At 46.3% G+C, this 18472-nt stretch overlaps 1 protein-coding gene across 3 annotated transcripts in view; it reads left to right on the forward strand.

Annotated features, from left to right (window-relative positions):
- CACNA1H (calcium voltage-gated channel subunit alpha1 H) overlaps positions 1-18472 on the forward strand; it is a 364555-nt gene that overhangs the window by 63389 nt on the left and 282694 nt on the right. For all 3 annotated transcript variants that reach the window (XM_077449411.1, XM_077449413.1, XM_077449412.1), the window contains exon 4: positions 11224-11383. In XM_077449411.1, the coding sequence (XP_077305537.1) occupies positions 11224-11383 (160 nt within the window). The remainder of the gene's footprint in view (positions 1-11223; positions 11384-18472) is intronic.

Raw genomic sequence — 18472 nt, forward strand, 5'->3', positions numbered from 1 at the left:
TTTGCCCCCTTCCTCATTTCCTGTTCCTTTGCATGTTTGTCACACTTAAGTGTTTCGGAACATCAAACCAATTTAAACAATAGTCAAGGACAACACAAGTAAACACAAAATGCAATTTGTAAATGAAGGTGTTTATTATTAAAGGTGAAAAAAAATCCAAACCATCATGGCCCTGTGTGAAAAAGTGATTGCCCCCCTTGTTAAAACATACTATAACTGTGGTTGTCCACACCTGAGTTCAATTTCTCTAGCCACACCCAGGCCTGATTATTGCCACACCTGTTCACAATCAAGGCATCACTTAAATAGGAGCTGCTTGACACAGTAAGGTCCACCAGAAGATCCTTAAAAGCTACACATCATGCCGAGACCCAAAGAAATTCAGGAACAATTGAGAAAGAAAGTAATTGAGATCTATCAGTCTGGAAAGGGTTATAAAGCCATTTCCAAAGCTTTGGGAATCCAGCGAACCACAGTGAGAGCCATTATCCACAAATGGCGAAGACATGGAACAGTGGTGAACCTTCCCAGGAGTGGCCGGCCGCCCAAAATTACCCCAAGAGCGCAGCGACGACTCATCCAAGAGGTCACAAAAGACCCCACAACAACGTCCAAGGAACTGCAGGCCTCACTTGCCTCAGTTAAGGTCAGCGTTCATGCCTCCACCATCAGGAGAAGACTGGGCAAAAATGGCCTGCATGGCAGAGTTCCAAGGAGAAAACCACTGCTGAGCAAAAAGAACATCAAAGCTCGTCTCAATTTCTCCACAACACATCTTGATGATCCCCAAGACTTTTGGGACAACATTCTGTGGACCGATGAGACAAAAGTGGAACTCTTTGGAAGGTGTGTGTCCAAGTATATCTGGCGTAGAAGGAACACTGCATTTCAGAAAAAGAACATTATACCAACAGTAAAATATGGTGGTGGTAGTGTGATGGTCTGGGGCTGTTTTGCTGCTTCAGGACCTGGAAGACTTGCCGTGATTAGTGATGGCCGAACGGTTCGCCCGGCGGTCGTTTCGCGGCGAATTTCCGACTTTCGCCGTCCGCGGGTTCGAACGCCTTTTTCCGTCGTTCGCCCCGGCGGACTTACGTGTTTAATGTATACAAGAACTTTAACCTTTCGTGACACGTTTATCATGTGTTACAGGACAACCAATTGAGACATGACAGCTCATGGACACTTGGACATTCCCCCTAACCTATAAATACACCCGATCCGGTGGCCATTTTACATTCTTTCTTCTGTCACTGTAGGGAAAGGATCCTGTGTGGAGTAGGGACAGAGAAAACGCTAGCTATTTGGTACACAAAAGTTCTTTTCAGGACTGGTATAGGTGTTAGGTCAGCAGCCTGAGTTTCTTTTGTCAGTTTAGATAAAGGGACAGAGCGCTGTATGCTGCTATTTTAGGGACAGCTCAGCCAGATTAGTCTTTCTTCATCATCATCATCATCATCATCATTAGCTGTTACTATCAGGTCCACAAAAGAGCTGTTCCAGCTAATCGTTCCAGCCTACTCTTTTTTGCCAATTTGTATAGGGACAGGCAGGAAGCAGTGTGTCAGGCAGTGAGGATAATTTTAAAGACTTGCTGTTACTATTAGTTCCACAAAGGTTCTTTTCAGGACTGGTATCAGTGGTACGGTAATAGGCTTGTACACGTATAATATTCTTTCTTCCAAATATAGAAAGAATATTATACTTGACTGCTGCCCTTCTGCTGCAGTCTGCTAATCATTCACAACTCACTTGTTCCACAAAGCTCTTTATCAGGACTGGTAACTTGGTCTGTCTAGGGTGCTACGGTACATAGGCTTGGGTGCGGTACAGTCTGCTGTTCTGTAAGGACCGCTATCGGTCCACAATACATAGGGTTGCCGTGCACTACTGCTGACCGCTGCCCTATACTGCAGCAGTCCTTCATTGGTATAGGGACTGACGTACAGTCTGCTAATCACTAACACACAACCTGCTTGGTCCACAAAAGTTCTTATAAGGACTGGTAACTTGGTATAGGGTGCTACGGTACATAGGCCTGAGTGCGTTACAGTCTGCTGTTCTGTAAGGACCGCTATCGGTCCACAATACATAGGGTTGCCGTGCACTACTGCTGACCGCTGCCCTATACTGCAGCAGTCCTTCATTGGTATAGGGACTGACGTACAGTCTGCTAATCACTAACACACAACCTGCTTGGTCCACAAAAGTTCTTATAAGGACTGGTAACTTGGTATAGGGTGCTACGGTACATAGGCCTGAGTGCGTTACAGTCTGCTGTTCTGTAAGGACCGCTATCGGTCCACAATACATAGGGTTGCCGTGCACTACTGCTGACCGCTGCCCTATACTGCAGCAGTCCTTCATTGGTATAGGGACTGACGTACAGTCTGCTAATCACTAACACACAACCTGCTTGGTCCACAAAAGTTCTTATAAGGACTGGTAACTTGGTATAGGGTGCTACGGTACATAGGCCTGAGTGCGTTACAGTCTGCTGTTCTGTAAGGACCGCTATCGGTCCACAATACATAGGGTTGCCGTGCACTACTGCTGACCGCTGCCCTATACTGCAGCAGTCCTTCAGCGGTATAGGGACTGACGCACAGTCTGCTAAACACTAACACACAACCTGCTTGGTCCACAAAAGTTTTTATAAGGACTGGTAACTTGGTATAGGGTGCTACGGTACATAGGCCTGAGTGCAGTACAGTCTGCTGTTCTGTAAGGACCGCTATCGGTCCACAATACATAGGGTTGCCGTGCACTACTGCTGACCGCTGCCCTATACTGCAGCAGTCCTTCATTGGTATAGGGACTGACGTACAGTCTGCTAATCACTAACACACAACCTGCTTGGTCCACAAAAGTTCTTATAAGGACTGGTAACTTGGTATAGGGTGCTACGGTACATAGGCCTGAGTGCGTTACAGTCTGCTGTTCTGTAAGGACCGCTATCGGTCCACAATACATAGGGTTGCCGTGCACTACTGCTGACCGCTGCCCTATACTGCAGCAGTCCTTCATTGGTATAGGGACTGACGTACAGTCTGCTAATCACTAACACACAACCTGCTTGGTCCACAAAAGTTCTTATAAGGACTGGTAACTTGGTATAGGGTGCTACGGTACATAGGCCTGAGTGCGTTACAGTCTGCTGTTCTGTAAGGACCGCTATCGGTCCACAATACATAGGGTTGCCGTGCACTACTGCTGACCGCTGCCCTATACTGCAGCAGTCCTTCAGCGGTATAGGGACTGACGCACAGTCTGCTAAACACTAACACACAACCTGCTTGGTCCACAAAAGTTTTTATAAGGACTGGTAACTTGGTATAGGGTGCTACGGTACATAGGCCTGAGTGCAGTACAGTCTGCTGTTCTGTAAGGACCGCTATCGGTCCACAATACATAGGGTTGCCGTGCACTACTGCTGACCGCTGCCCTATACTGCAGCAGTCCTTCATTGGTATAGGGACTGACGTACAGTCTGCTAATCACTAACACACAACCTGCTTGGTCCACAAAAGTTCTTATAAGGACTGGTAACTTGGTATAGGGTGCTACGGTACATAGGCCTGAGTGCGTTACAGTCTGCTGTTCTGTAAGGACCGCTATCGGTCCACAATACATAGGGTTGCCGTGCACTACTGCTGACCGCTGCCCTATACTGCAGCAGTCCTTCATTGGTATAGGGACTGACGTACAGTCTGCTAATCACTAACACACAACCTGCTTGGTCCACAAAAGTTCTTATAAGGACTGGTAACTTGGTATAGGGTGCTACGGTACATAGGCCTGAGTGCGTTACAGTCTGCTGTTCTGTAAGGACCGCTATCGGTCCACAATACATAGGGTTGCCGTGCACTACTGCTGACCGCTGCCCTATACTGCAGCAGTCCTTCATTGGTATAGGGACTGACGTACAGTCTGCTAATCACTAACACACAACCTGCTTGTTCCACAAAAGTTCTTATAAGGACTGGTAACTTGGTATAGGGTGCTACGGTACATAGGCCTGAGTGCGTTACAGTCTGCTGTTCTGTAAGGACCGCTATCGGTCCACAATACATAGGGTTGCCGTGCACTACTGCTGACCGCTGCCCTATACTGCAGCAGTCCTTCATTGGTATAGGGACTGACGTACAGTCTGCTAATCACTAACACACAACCTGCTTGTTCCACAAAAGTTCTTATAAGGACTGGTAACTTGGTATAGGGTGCTACGGTACATAGGCTTGAGTGCGGTACAGTCTGCTGTTCTGTAAGGACCGCTATCGGTCCACAATAGATAGGGTTGACGTGCACCACTGCTGACCGCTGCCCTATACTGCAGCAGTCCTTCAGCGGTATAGGGACTGACGTACAGTCTGCTAAACACTAATACACAACCTGCTTGGTCCACAAAAGTTCTTATAAGGACTGGTAACTTGGTATAGGGTGCTACGGTACATAGGCTTGAGTGCGGTACAGTCTGCTGTTCTGTAAGGACCGCTATAGGTCCACAATAGATAGGGTTGACGTGCACCACTGCTGACCGCTGCCCTATACTGCAGCAGTCCTTCAGCGGTATAGGGACTGACGTACAGTCTGCTAAACACTAATACACAACCTGCTTGGTCCACAAAAGTTCTTATAAGGACTGGTAACTTGGTATAGGGTGCTACGGTACATAGGCTTGAGTGCGGTACAGTCTGCTGTTCTGTAAGGACCGCTATAGGTCCACAATAGATAGGGTTGACGTGCACCACTGCTGACCGCTCACCTATACTGCAGCAGTCCTTCAGCGGTATAGGGACTAAGAGTTTTGTCACAGGGTCATTTAAAAAATGACATGCAGAGGAAGAGGCAGGCCCTTCCGCAGGGGTGGTAGGGGTAGGGCAGGAGCAACAGGCTTGAGCCAAAGTGGGAAGTTGCAGAAGGTGCGTTCAATTACTTTAAAGGATGCACCAGACTTGGTTGAGTGGCTCGCTCAGCCTTACTCTTCTGCACCCTCCTCATCCTCTCGATCTGCACCCTCTTCTTCACTCTCTGCTATGTGCACCCCCAAAGACACTACCACCAACAACACGACCACCACCACCACCACCACATACCTTCCGCTTGAGTCACTGGAATTATTTTCCGATCCATATCAAGAGGACATTTCTGATGCGCAGCCACTCTTGGTATTGGATCAGGAAGAGGAGGTAGCAACAAGCGCTACTCAGCAGTCTGACGCCAGTACCCAGATCAGCCCAAGGAGGAGGTTGGTCCCCGGTGTTGCTGCCTACTCTACTTATAGCGGTGGGGAAGGTGACGTTGATGATGACGTGTCTAGTGATGTCACGTGGGTGCCCACAAGAGAGGAAGAGGAGGGGAGTTCAGAGGGAGATATGGACCAGCAGATAGGGAGGAGAAGCAGCAATGACTTACATTGCACAGCAGGGACAAAGCAGACTGCAAATGTATCAGGAGCGAGTCATCGACCATGTACGGTCACATCTGGCGCTCCCAGGACACCGGCACATGGCTCCGCAGTGTGGGCTTTTTTTAACGTGTCCGCTGCTGACAATAGCGTTGCCATCTGCAATCTTTGCAGTCAACGCGTTAGTCGCGGTAAGCCCAATACTCACCTAGGGACGACCGCCTTAAGAAGGCACATGAGCAGCCATCACCGAGCCCAGTGGGAGCAACGGAACACACAAAGCCACACTGCAGGCTCTCACCGTCCAGCCTCGTCTTCTACTTCTCCTTCTCCTCTCTCCTCACAATTGTCCTCCACTCCACCTTCCATCACGCCAAGCTCACATTTTTCTGCAAAAAGGCAGGCTTCCGTGGGCCTAATGTTTGAGCGTAAAAAAATGATGACGCCGGATAACCCTCTTGCCCAACGGTTGGCGGCTGGCTTGTCAGAACTCATAGCCCGCCAACTACTGCCATATAAACTGGTGGACTCGGAGGCCTTTCGCAAATTTGTGGCCATTGGAACACCACAATGGAAGGTCCCAGGAAGGAAGTATTTCTCAGAGAAGGGCATCCCAGAGCTATATGGCCATGTTCAGCGGCAAGTGAATGTATCTCTGGCACACAGTGTCGGTGCCAAGATACATCTGACCACAGACACGTGGTCTAGCAAACACGGGCAGGGAAGGTATATCAGTTTTACTGCCCACTGGGTGAACCTTCTGACGGCCGTCAAGCATGTAACCCGTGGCACCCGTGTAGATTTGGTTTTACCGCCACGGATTGCATGCAGGCCTGACTCTTCTTCTCCTCCTCCTACTCCATCCTCCTCCCTCTCCTCCTCAGCTGCCTCCTCCTTTTCCGCTGCTAGCGTCTCTTCCACTGCACCGCCCAAGCTCCCCAGAACCTATTCCACATGCCAGGTGAGACGTTGCCATGCCGTGCTGCGTCTGTTGTGCCTGGAAGCAAAGAGCCACACTGGCCCGGCACTCCTTTCAGCTTTGCGTTCACAGGCAGATGAGTGGCTAACACCGCTCAATTTGACAGTTGGTAAAGTGGTGTGTGACAACGGTGCCAATCTGCTTAGCGCATTGAAACAGGGCAAAATCACGCACGTGCCGTGCATGGCACACGTCTTAAACTTGGTCGTGCAGCGATTCCTTGTCAAATACCCTGGGGTCCAGGACATCTTGCGGCAGGCAAGGAAAATCTCGGCCCATTTCAGAAGATCTTACACGGCCATGGCTCGCCTTGCTGACATTCAGCGGCGACACCATCTGCCGGTCAGACGTCTTATTTGCGATTGCCCGACGCGATGGAACTCAACCTTCTATATGCTTGATAGGCTGCTCCAGCAGAAACGTGCAGTTAACGTCTACCTGTATGAACTCTGCGAAAGAAACGGTTCTGGGGAGCTGGGTTTTTTTTCACCGCGCCAGTGGCTGCTCATGCGCGACACATGCAGACTTCTGCGGCCATTTGAGGAGATCACCAAACTGGTCAGTCGCAGCCATGGCGCCATCAGTGACATGGTACCTTATGCCTTCTTTCTGGAGCGTGCATTGCGTCGTGTCATTGATCAGGCTGTGGAGGAGCAGGAGCGGGAAGATGAGGAAGTCGCAATGCTGGATGAATTCCCAGGGGGGGCTACTCTATCTGAGACAAGTCAACAACAGGAGTCTGATGAGGAGTCAGAGGAGGATGGTGCCGGGGCGGATGAGCAGGAGCAAGAAGAGCATGCTTTAAACCTTTCTGGGATCCCTGTTGTGCGAGGATGGGGAGAGGAGAATGAAGAGGACGACATTATCCTGGATGATGAGCAGGAGCCAGGCCACCACACCGCTTCCACTTTAGTGCAAATGGGGGCCTTCATGCTCCAGTGTTTTAATAGGGACCCCCGTATAAAAAGCATGAGGGTCAAGGACCAGTACTGGGTGGCAACGTACTTAGACCCCCGGTACAAACACAAAATGGCGGAAATGTTACCGCCGTCGCAGAGGGCTGTCAGAATGCAGCACTTCCAGGCCTTGCTTCGAGAAATGCTGCATTCTGCTTTTGCGTGCGCTGGCAGAGGAGCAATTCCCACTCCCAGAGAAGGATTTGCGGGTACCAATCCAACAGCGCCTGCAAGAAGAGGCCGGTTTGAAGATGTGTTGGTGACTTCGGATATGAGGTCATTCTTTCAGCCGACCCATCGACAGGTGTCATCCGGATCCAGCATCAGGGAACGCCTAGACCGTCAGGTGTCCGACTACATTGGGTTAACGGCCGATGTGGACGCTCTGAGGAGTGATGAACCCCTAGACTACTGGGTGGGCAGGCTTGACCTCTGGCCAGAGCTTGCCCAATTTGCAATCGAACTGTTGGCTTGCCCCTCATCCAGTGTCCTGTCCGAAAGGACGTTCAGCGCAGCAGGGGGGATTGTGACCGATAAGCGTACTCGCCTAGCTCACCACAGTGTTAACTACCTCACATTTCTAAAAATGAATGAGGCATGGATCTCGGAGGAATTCAACACATGTGATCAGTAGACCATGTATATGTCTATAAACAATTTTTGGAATCAAGCACACAGACCTTCTTAATTCATTTGGCTCACTTCCCTGACCCAAAAAAGCACACCGTACTATATGCCCCTACCCTCCTCTTTGAAGAGGTTGAGCGGTGTCATATTTCTACTGGGGCTGCTTATTATGAGGGGTTCCCACCATCCCTGTGCTGTGCTGACTTCCTCCTGGGTGTTCTTATTATGAGGGGCTCCCACCATCCCTGTGCTGTGCTGACTTCCTCCTGGGGGTTCTTATTATGAGGGGATCACACCATCCCTGTGCTGTGCTGACTTCCTCCTGGGGCTGCTTACGGTGCTGCTGTCAGCGCTGTATGTCACGGAGCTGCTGTCAGCGCTGTATGTCACGGAGCTGCTGTCAGCGCTGTATGTCACGGAGCTGCTGTCAGCGCTGTATGTCACGGAGCTGCTGTCAGCGCTGTATGTCACGGAGCTGCTGTCAGCGCTGTATGTCACGGAGCTGCTGTCAGCGCTGTATGTCACGGAGCTGCTGTCAGCGCTGTATGTCACGGAGCTGCTGTCAGCGCTGTATGTCACGGAGCTGCTGTCAGCGCTGTATGTCACGGAGCTGCTGTCAGCGCTGTATGTCACGGTGCTGCTGTCAGCGCTGTATGTCACGGAGCTGCTGTCAGCGCTGTATGTCACGGAGCTGCTGTCAGCGCTGTATGTCACGGAGCTGCTGTCAGCGCTGTATGTCACGGAGCTGCTGTCAGCGCTGTATGTCACGGAGCTGCTGTCAGCGCTGTATGTCACGGTGCTGCTGTCAGCGCTGTATGTCACGGAGCTGCTGTCAGCGCTGTATGTCACGGAGCTGCTGTCAGCGCTGTATGTCACGGAGCTGCTGTCAGCGCTGTATGTCACGGAGCTGCTGTCAGCGCTGTATGTCACGGAGCTGCTGTCAGCGCTGTATGTCACGGTGCTGATGTCAGTGCTCTGTATTACGGTGCTGCTGTCAGTGCTCTGTATCTCCTGCACCCTCTTGTTTGCCTACCCTGGTCCCTGACCTTCCCTCTCCTCCATTGCCTTCATTAGCTCCATAGTCCTGAATTGTCAGAACAATTTCCCAAATAAAAAAAAAATGCTTGTAGTTATCGATCCCAAATTCACCTCATACATGTATTATGCTATTGTCCAGGTGGTGGGACTACGTGCTACCCCCTAATAATTACCCCGTGGCCGCAAATTCGACCTAAAGGTTTGCGAAATTCGCCTCCCATTGAAGTCAATGGAGCCCGCGGCGAACGGTCGTTTTCGCGAACGTTTGTGCCCGTTCGCGTTTCGCGTTCGCGAAACGTCCCGTCGGAAGTTCGTCCATCACTAGCCGTGATAAAAGGAACTATGAATTCTGCTGTCTACCAAGAGATCCTGAAGGAGAATGTCCGACCATCTGTTCGTGTACTCAAGCTGAAACGAACTTGGGTTCTGCAGCAGGACAATGATCCTAAACACACCAGCAAGTCCACCACCGAATGGCTGAAGAAAAACAAAATGAAGACTTTGGAGTGGCCTAGCCAAAGTCCTGACCTGAATCCTATTGAGATGTTGTGGTATGACCTTGAAAAGGCCGTTCATGCTCGAAATCCCTCTAATGTAACTGAATTAGGACAATTCTGCAAAGATGAGTGGGCCAAAATTCCTCCAGGACGCTGTAAAAGCCTCATTGCACGTTATCGCAAATGCTTGGTTGCAGTTGTTGCTGCTAAGGGTGGCCCAACCAGTTATTAGGTTTAGGGGGCAATCACTTTTTCACACAGGGCCATGATGGTTTGGATTTTTTTTCACCTTTAATAATAAACACCTTCATTTACAAATTGCATTTTGTGTTTACTTGTGTTGTCCTTGACTATTGTTTAAATTGGTTTGATGTTCCGAAACACTTAAGTGTGACAAACATGCAAAGGAACAGGAAATGAGGAAGGGGGCAAACACTTTTTCACACCACTGTATGATGCTGTTTTTTATGGCCCACAAAGTGAACCAAAAGGCAATATGGGCTGCCATGTTAAGTCCCTTTTTTGTACATTGGTCTAGTTAAACTTTTAGGATAATACGACTCTAAGAATGAAAAAGTAATTTGCCAGTGTCCCCACAGAGAGCAAGGATCTTTCTCTGCAGCTACTGACAGGGGTCAGGCCAGCCATTCTCAACCAGGGTTCTGTGGAACCCTGGGGTTCCTCCAGAGGTTGTTAGGGGTTCCTTGAGCTGTGGTTGATGAACCACCTTTTTGATGGTGACTACAGAGTTCAAGGGTCACCATCAGTTAGTAAAGCCAGCAGCATGACACCAAATATCTTTTTAGCTGTCTTTAAGGGTGGCATTCTGAGCACCACTTTAAGGGGAACATTCTTCTTATTGGCCACCAGTATAAGGGGCATTGTTCCTATTGACCTCTGATAAATGGGTTTTAGTAAGGGTTCCTCGAAACCTGAAAATTATTTTTGGGGTTCTTCTAAGGTTAAAAGGTTGAGAAAGCCTGGGTTAGGCTTTTCTGCTCAGGCTGTAGCTGGTTTAGAAAGAAAAATAACAGTAAGATAGTAAACAGCTTTTATTTTATTTTTATTTTTTTGTAATTCCTTTATTTATAGTGTTGTTATGCACAAGTAAGGCAAACAGAATTTAGAGAAAGGCAGTTCACTAGGTAGGATTATAAGAGAGTGCAATATCATACAAACAGTAATACGACTGTCATAGCCAGTATAAAAAACAGGCCCATTGAGACAAAGACAAGGTATTGTCAAAAACAATGGTTTGTTAAGAGCATCATGGACAAGATTGTGGAAGAATAATAAAAAAGATTACAAACAGCTTTTATTTTGATGCCCCATTATTTTGATGATTTAAAATGAATGTTCAGTTGGGAGCCACTGGAAGCCGGTGCTGTGTATGCGAGCCTCTATTTATGCTGCAATTACATGGTCTTGTTTTGCAAAGTATTAATATCCCACGTCATTCCATTTATGGGAACTTCTTCTAGAAAGTTGTCCGGCTAATCACTGTGCTTTGTGAAGGAGGAACTCAGGTTAAACATCATAGTGACATCACAATTTGGGATGCAAACGTCAATAAAAACCTGCCAAAAGCTTTAAACGTACCCAGTTCTTTCCAAAATTGAATAAAACATTTTGGCTGTAGCTGGGAGTTGTGTCTGTATCAATTAGTTGATATCATTGTGTAAAATCTTGGATTAATTTGTGGTGTTTCTCTCTCTGCAGGTATGAGAATACTGGTGACTTTGCTGTTAGATACACTGCCTATGTTAGGCAACGTCCTTCTCTTGTGTTTCTTTGTGTTTTTCATCTTCGGGATCGTTGGCGTTCAGCTCTGGGCTGGTCTACTCCGGAACAGGTGTTTCATGGACCAAGGATTCCAAATGTAAGTACTAGTTAACATTCTGCTAATGATGATAAAATTACAGTTTTTTTCAGGAATTGTAAAACTGTCTGCTCCTGGGACAATGCCTTGTTTTTTACAGTTTTACCCTTACAAATGTCTTAGCCCTTGTACACACAGTCAGAAATTCCGACTACAAAATCCATCAGATTTTTTCAGACGGATTTTGTCCAAAACTGGTGTTGCATACACACAGTCGGACAAAGTTGTCGGAAAATCCGATAGTTCGGAACGTGATGACGTTCTTTCGTTCTGACGGGACTACGTTCAGCCAGGTAGCCAATAGTCTTCCTCCGGTACTTTGATCTGAGCATGCGTGGCACTTTTCCAATCGTAATTCTCTACAAACGATCGGAAAATGTCCAATCTGATTTTGTTGTCGGAAAATTTGAGATCCTGCTCTCAAATTTTTTCCGGCGGAATTACAGATGGAAAGAGTCCGATAGAGCCCACAAACGATCGGATTTTCCGACAATATAATCCGATCGGACCATTTCCGTCGGAATTTCCGACCGTGTGTACAAGGGCTTACTGTAAAGTAGTCCTTTTTCTACCTTCTAAATTCCAGTTCTTAAAACTTGATCAAAGTCAAATTTGTATATTATCAACCACATACACATTGTATTAACAACCTTCTTCATCATACTCTTATGCCGTGTACACACGGTCGGACTTTCCGGCAGAAAAAGTCAGACGGAATCATTTCATCAGATATTGCGATCGTGTTGGGGCTTCAGCGGACTTTTTTTTTTTTAGAAAATTCTGACGGACCTAGAAATAGAACATGTTTTAAATCTTTTCGAAGGAATCAATTCCTATTGGGAAAACCGTTCGTCTGTATGCTGTTCCGACGGACCAAAAACCACGCAAGCGCAGCTATTGGCCACTGGCTATTGAACTTCCATGTGTAGGCAAGTCCGTTTCAGCGGAACTCCATCGGAATTCCGTCGGAAAAACTGTCAGAGTTTATTCTGATGGAAAAAACTTTTGTGTGTATGCAGCATTACCTCCAGTTTCCTGATAGCTGTTGATATGCAGGAAGTCTGAATTAGACTGTGCAGTCCAACTGGCAAAAAAGTGTGGCCACGTTGCCCAGTGCACAATGTAATCTAACAGACCTGATCAGAAATGCCCCTTCTCTGCAATACCAGCCTGGGTGGGGACACTTGTGTAGGGCGTTTTTTTTGTCTATTTATAGTATAACTTGGATAGGGAATAAGAATGCATGCAGGGGCGGGCTGACCATTTGGCTACTCGAGCACTACCCAAGGGCCCCGGGCCACTAGGGGGCCCCATCAGGGTTGCCAGCCTCAGTAAAACCAGGGACAGTATGTAAAAATCTGTGTTTTTTTTTTACATCTGTCTCTGAAATGTCCCTTACCGACATCCTTTTGGTCTAAAAATGCTGAGATTATAGCTTCCCCAACTCTCCAGTACCTTCTCAGCCAATAGAAACATGTCTGTGTAAACTGTGTTCTACATGTATGTGTATACTGTATGATTGTATACTGTGTGTGTATACTGGGTGGCCCCATAATCTCTGATTGCCTGGGGGGCCCATAATCTCCTATTGCCCGGGGGCCCCATAATCTCCTATTGCCCGGGGGCCCCATGAGTTGTCAGTCCGCCCCTGAATGCATGCGATGCCCAAACTGTAAAATTTGAATGCACTCTTGATGACTTGCTATGTCTCTGCCTGCTAATAACTGACTTTCAAAAGTGCTGTCCACCCATGGGATTGATGGTTCAGCTGCAATAACAGGAACAAAAAAACTTCCAAACTGGAGGTGCAGGTGCTGCTTCTTGCAGGAAATGCCAAAGCATGTGGTAACTGCTGTCCCAAGCTAGAGATATTGTGTAGATGTTGGCTGCTTTGCACTGGCACTAGGCTGTCCCCTTATGTTGTGTCCCCACATGTAATGTGTTGCAGCTTTACTGTCCTCTCTACATAGGCTTAAGAGGGATGAAAGTCACTTAGTCCCTATAGTAATTCCTGAGGTCCAAGAGTCTCTTGCATAGGCACACTGCTATACAGGGTTTGTTCCTGGTTCAGTAAGGCTTCAGCTTAGCTGAGGCTGGTAAAGGGTGTGAGACTTCCAGCTGCTCTTTCTCCCTTCCTCTTGCTCTCTCTCTCTCTCTCCTGGCTTTCCTTCTGCCCAGGGGCAGACCCCCAAGCACAACTTCCCCTTCAGGCAACTGAACCCTGGACTCTGCTTCCCCACTGCCAGGCTCCTGAACATTTATGGCCTATTTCCCCACCTTCTGGACCTCGCCTCCTCAGTTATGGTGGAAACTACATAAATAATCAAGCTGTTTGGCTCTGTTTCCCCAACCGCTATGTTCCAGAACTATCTAGCAAGTGCTAGAAGCCAGGGGGAGGTAACAGATCTTCAGCTCTTAGAACACTGAACAGCGAAACTCACAAATTAACTCCTGATCCTCTGCCTACAGAGGAGCCAACTAAATTTAAATCACCTAGCAACTAAGAGGATGCTACACCTGTGTTGAGAGATGTGGTCATTATTCGGTTCTGCCAGCATAGAGCACTGGAATGGGATCATAACATATTATATAAAGAACAAAAACGTGTGAAAGTTCAGTTTGGCTTTAATATTTACTAGTTCTAGGGGTAAAGGGCTAGCACAATGTAAGCATCAACCATCAGGAACTTTATTTTTTACAAAGACCTTTGAGTAGGCCACAATGGCAGCTGTTAAAGGCATTGTAAAGTGCCAGCTTCCCAATGGATTTAGGTTTGGGGGGTCTTCAATATAATGACAGGTGCTCTATATGACAAAATCTGTTGGGGACAGCATTTGTTTTCGCTGTAGTTTGCAGCATAAATTATTTACATTACAAATTAGTAGAATGGGCAAAGTTGACAGTGAAATAGTGTTCCTCAACAGCAACACTCTTACATTATGAGCTTTGATGCACAGGATCAACATCAAAGCATCTCTTCAAATTAAATTTAACAAGCTGGCAGCTATTTGTGCCTTCTGTTGCAGTGAATAGTCAACTGTAATGCGCCAAACATGTGTTGATTCAAAACATTAGACTCATGGGATGGGATGTTGAGGATGTAATGCCTTGTGAGGATAATTATCCTACTCCAACCATTCTCAGCAAGAGTTCATTGGAATTCTAGGGTTCCTCCACAGGTTGCAAGGAGTTATTTAAGCCGTGGCTGACTGGACTCAGATGGTGCCTGTATAGCTTCAGGGCCCAAACCATTAGGCAATGCCAGCAGTACATTATGACACCAGCATTTTTTTTTTTTTTTTAGCTCTCTGTAGGACTGGCATTCTGATCTCTACTGAAAGGAGGCTATTCTTCCTATTGACCATCAATGTAAGCAGCATTTTCCCACTGGTCCCGATGGTTTAGTTTTAGCAGGACTTTATCATTGGAAGAGCCAAGTATTGTTTATTCTCACCTTCTCAACAGAAATTATCTATATCTAACACTAAATACAGAGATTCTTACATTTTCAAGGGTTTGCAAACAGTCTCAACTGATATCCCTTCTATGGGAAACAATAAATGTATCATCAAACCTACGTTTCAGTACCCATAGATGAAAGTTGGTCAGCTTAGTAAGTTTAGCAGGCCTCACTCAACTGCAACCTTTCACGTCACCAAGGCCCTGCACATAATATTCAGTATATGCAATGCTATAAGAGACTAAAGATTTACTACAGTAAATAGTCAGAGACTATAGATATACTACAGTAGATGGTCATAGACTGAGGATATATCAAAGAAGATGTTAGAGACTGTAGCTGTACTACAGTAGATGCTTATGGACTGAAGACATATCACAGGAGATGGTCAGAGACTATAGATATACTATAGTGAATGTTCATAGATTGAAGACTATAGATATACTACAGTAGATGGTCATAGACTGAAGGTACATCACAGTACATAGTTTACATAGTTAGTAAGGTTGAATAAAGACACCAGTCCATCCAGAGTGAGTGTTTACAATTGTCCCTATCCTTGTACATTGCACACTCACATTGGTCCCTAGCCTCAAGGAGCCCACAATCCAAGATCCCCATTCATATACTAGGGTAAATTTTGGACAGAAGCCAATTAACCTACCTGCATGTCTTCGAAGTGTGGGAGGAAACTGGAGTAAACCCATGCGGGCACAGGGAGAACATGCAAAGTCCAGGCAGGGTCGTGGTTGGGATTCAAACCAGCGACCCATCTTACTTCTAGGTGAGAGTGCTAACCACTACACCACTGTGTTGCCCAGTAGATGGTCAGAAGCTAAAACTATACTCCAGTAGATGCTCATAGACTGAAGATATATCACAGTAGATGTCAGAGACTATAGATATACTACAGTGGATGTTCATAGACTGAAGATACTTCACTGTAGATGTTCGGAGACTATATAGATATACTACAGCAGATGTTCCCAGACTGAAGATATATAACAGGGGGTGTCGGAGACTATAGATATACCAGAGCAGATGGTCATACAATGAAGATATATCGCAGTAGATGGTCAGAGACTGGAGATATGCTACAGTAGATGGTCATACACTGAAGATACAGTATATCACAGCAGATGGTCAAAGACTATAGATATACTACAGTAGATGGTCATATACTGATGATATACCCCAGGAGATGGTCAGAGATTGTGAACATGATACAACTGTAGTTGAATGCCGGAGATTTGCTGCAGGAGACATACAGAAACTGATATGTATGTTTACAAATCAGTGCTCCCCCTACTGACTTCTGAGGTCTAATGGCTGCACAAGTACCAAAGAGCAGATGTTTGGGCACCAGTGACTCGATCACTAGACACTGCCCAATGGTTGCCATTCAATCAGGCTTAGATAATAACTGCCCTATTTGTTGGGGAAAAAAAGACCACAGCTTTACCAGCTGGTCTTCTAACCAGCTAGGTTAGAAGATTTGTATTATTGGGAGACAGACACCTGCAACCTTTTTCATCTAGGGACATACTATACATATGTATACGCTTGTATGGAGAAGTTTGCAAACCCTATTAGATTTCATGTGGAAACTAAGCTATCTGACTGTTGAAGATCCCAAAAGAGCTCCTGGGAACAGCAAAAGAAAGGCAACAAATATATTTGCAAATTTTCTTGATTTTTTTTGTATACGTTTAGTAAGCTAAGCTGTGGCAAAAGTGCACTTCTCTTTGAGAAATGAGCGTTTGCCACGTGTAATTAATAGTAATGAATTTATCATTCATTCACTAACTGGCTTTTTGAAAGAAATATGGTATAATAATCGAAGAGTAGCCTGCCTTTCCCTGGACATTTTGATCCTTGTCTTCTAAAAAAAAACTCCTCCATTGATAGGCTTCTGCTTCTCAAGAGGATTAACTGCCACAAGGTCGCTCCCATCAACTGTGCCGTTCACCGTTAAGCATGGCAGAGCCAACATTTTACAATGACACATAAATATTGCACTTTCACCTTCAGCTGTTACAGAAGAAAAGGAGCTGCTTGTTATACATTAATCATTACAATTAATCCACTTAAACCAACCTGCTGGAGGAGCTAATCCATTCTCAACTGGAGCTCTTCTGCAAGGCCATTAAGGAGATTATATGAAAAGGGCCTGTGCGTTGTTATCTGTCCCTGCTACTAGGCAGCCTGTCATGTGTCTTAATGGGGCTATTTTCTGATAAGGAGAGGAGAGTGGGGCAAGAACAGGTCAAAAGGTCAACAATGTCTGCGTATGCTGATCCCATATATGGCCCTTCTACGCTAAGTAGGAAGGTCAAACCTTTCAAAGCCAAGTGAAATGTGAGGAATTTCAGGCACCGGCTGGGGTGACGGTAGACGGGCATATCAAGTATTATTGATAGGGGATTATTATAATTGCATTAGTAGCTAATCAAAACATTCAGAGGTCAGGATAATGTCTTCACTATCTCTGGGACTTCTCCACTGACTTTCTTGATTCTCGGGAGTGAAGTGGTAGAAAGGAAGAAACAGATAAAATGTATGTAATATCCTGTAATGGTCTGCACAGTAGGCTTTATTATTGATTGGATGTCAGATTCTTGCACATGGTGACCATTTGTGTAGTGTGCATTTACTGGGGCTGAATAAGTAAAGGAGTAGAGAATGCCCACTTAGCTTTTTTTAAGGACTATGTAAACTTTAATAGTTAAACCTTGAGACTTTTGCTTTGCTTTGTCCCTCCAAATCCATATACTAATCACTTTTTACATATACATTGCATTAAAGGAGACTTTCAGTGACAATCAATAAATGCCATTATTCTAACTCTCCCCCTCTCATTTACCTTTTTAAAGTTCGTTTTGGGTAACAAGTACCCTTTTCATTCAGGTACTTGGTCCTACTACCTCATTCCCCAGCTAGGTAAGGATGATGTTGTTCTTGTTCTCCTTGTTCCTCCAGCTTGCAGCCTCCTGGGATAGACATCATGTACAGTCTCCCCCAGTCAGTGGATCTCACACATGGGCTTCCAGGATGGATGTGGCCCTTTGCCCGCCTTTATCTGGGAATCTTCCTCCCGTTGATACCAACCATAGGGCACTATTCCTTTCACTGAAACCAAAGATGGAGCACTATTCCTCCACTGACACCATTGATGGGGCACTATTCTTCCCACTGATAAAAACAATGGGGCACTATTCCTCCATCTGACATCAAAGATGAGGAACGCTTAGCCCTTGTACACACGGTAGTAAATTCAGACGGAAAATGTCAGATCGGACCGTGTTGTCAGATAATCCGACCGTGTGTGGGCTCCATCTGACTTTTTCCGTCGGAATGTCCGACCAACAAAGTTTGAGAGCTGGATATAAAATTTTCCGACAGCATGATCCGATCGGACTTTGTCTGATCGTTTGTAGAGAATTCCGATCGGACAAAGTGCCACGCATGCTCAGATCAAATTACGAGACCAAAGCTATTGGCTACTAGCCGCAACGTAGTCCCGTCCCAAAGGACAAACATCATCACGTTCTGAACGAACGGATTTTCCGACAACTTTGTCCTACCGTGTGTATGCAACACCAGTTTCGAACAAAATCCGTCAGAAAAAA

Source organism: Lithobates pipiens, unplaced genomic scaffold, assembly GCF_037356315.1.
Source record: "Lithobates pipiens isolate NorthernLeopardFrog02 unplaced genomic scaffold, aLitPip1_a1.2 Scaffold_22, whole genome shotgun sequence".
Taxonomy (NCBI): domain Eukaryota; kingdom Metazoa; phylum Chordata; class Amphibia; order Anura; family Ranidae; genus Lithobates; species Lithobates pipiens.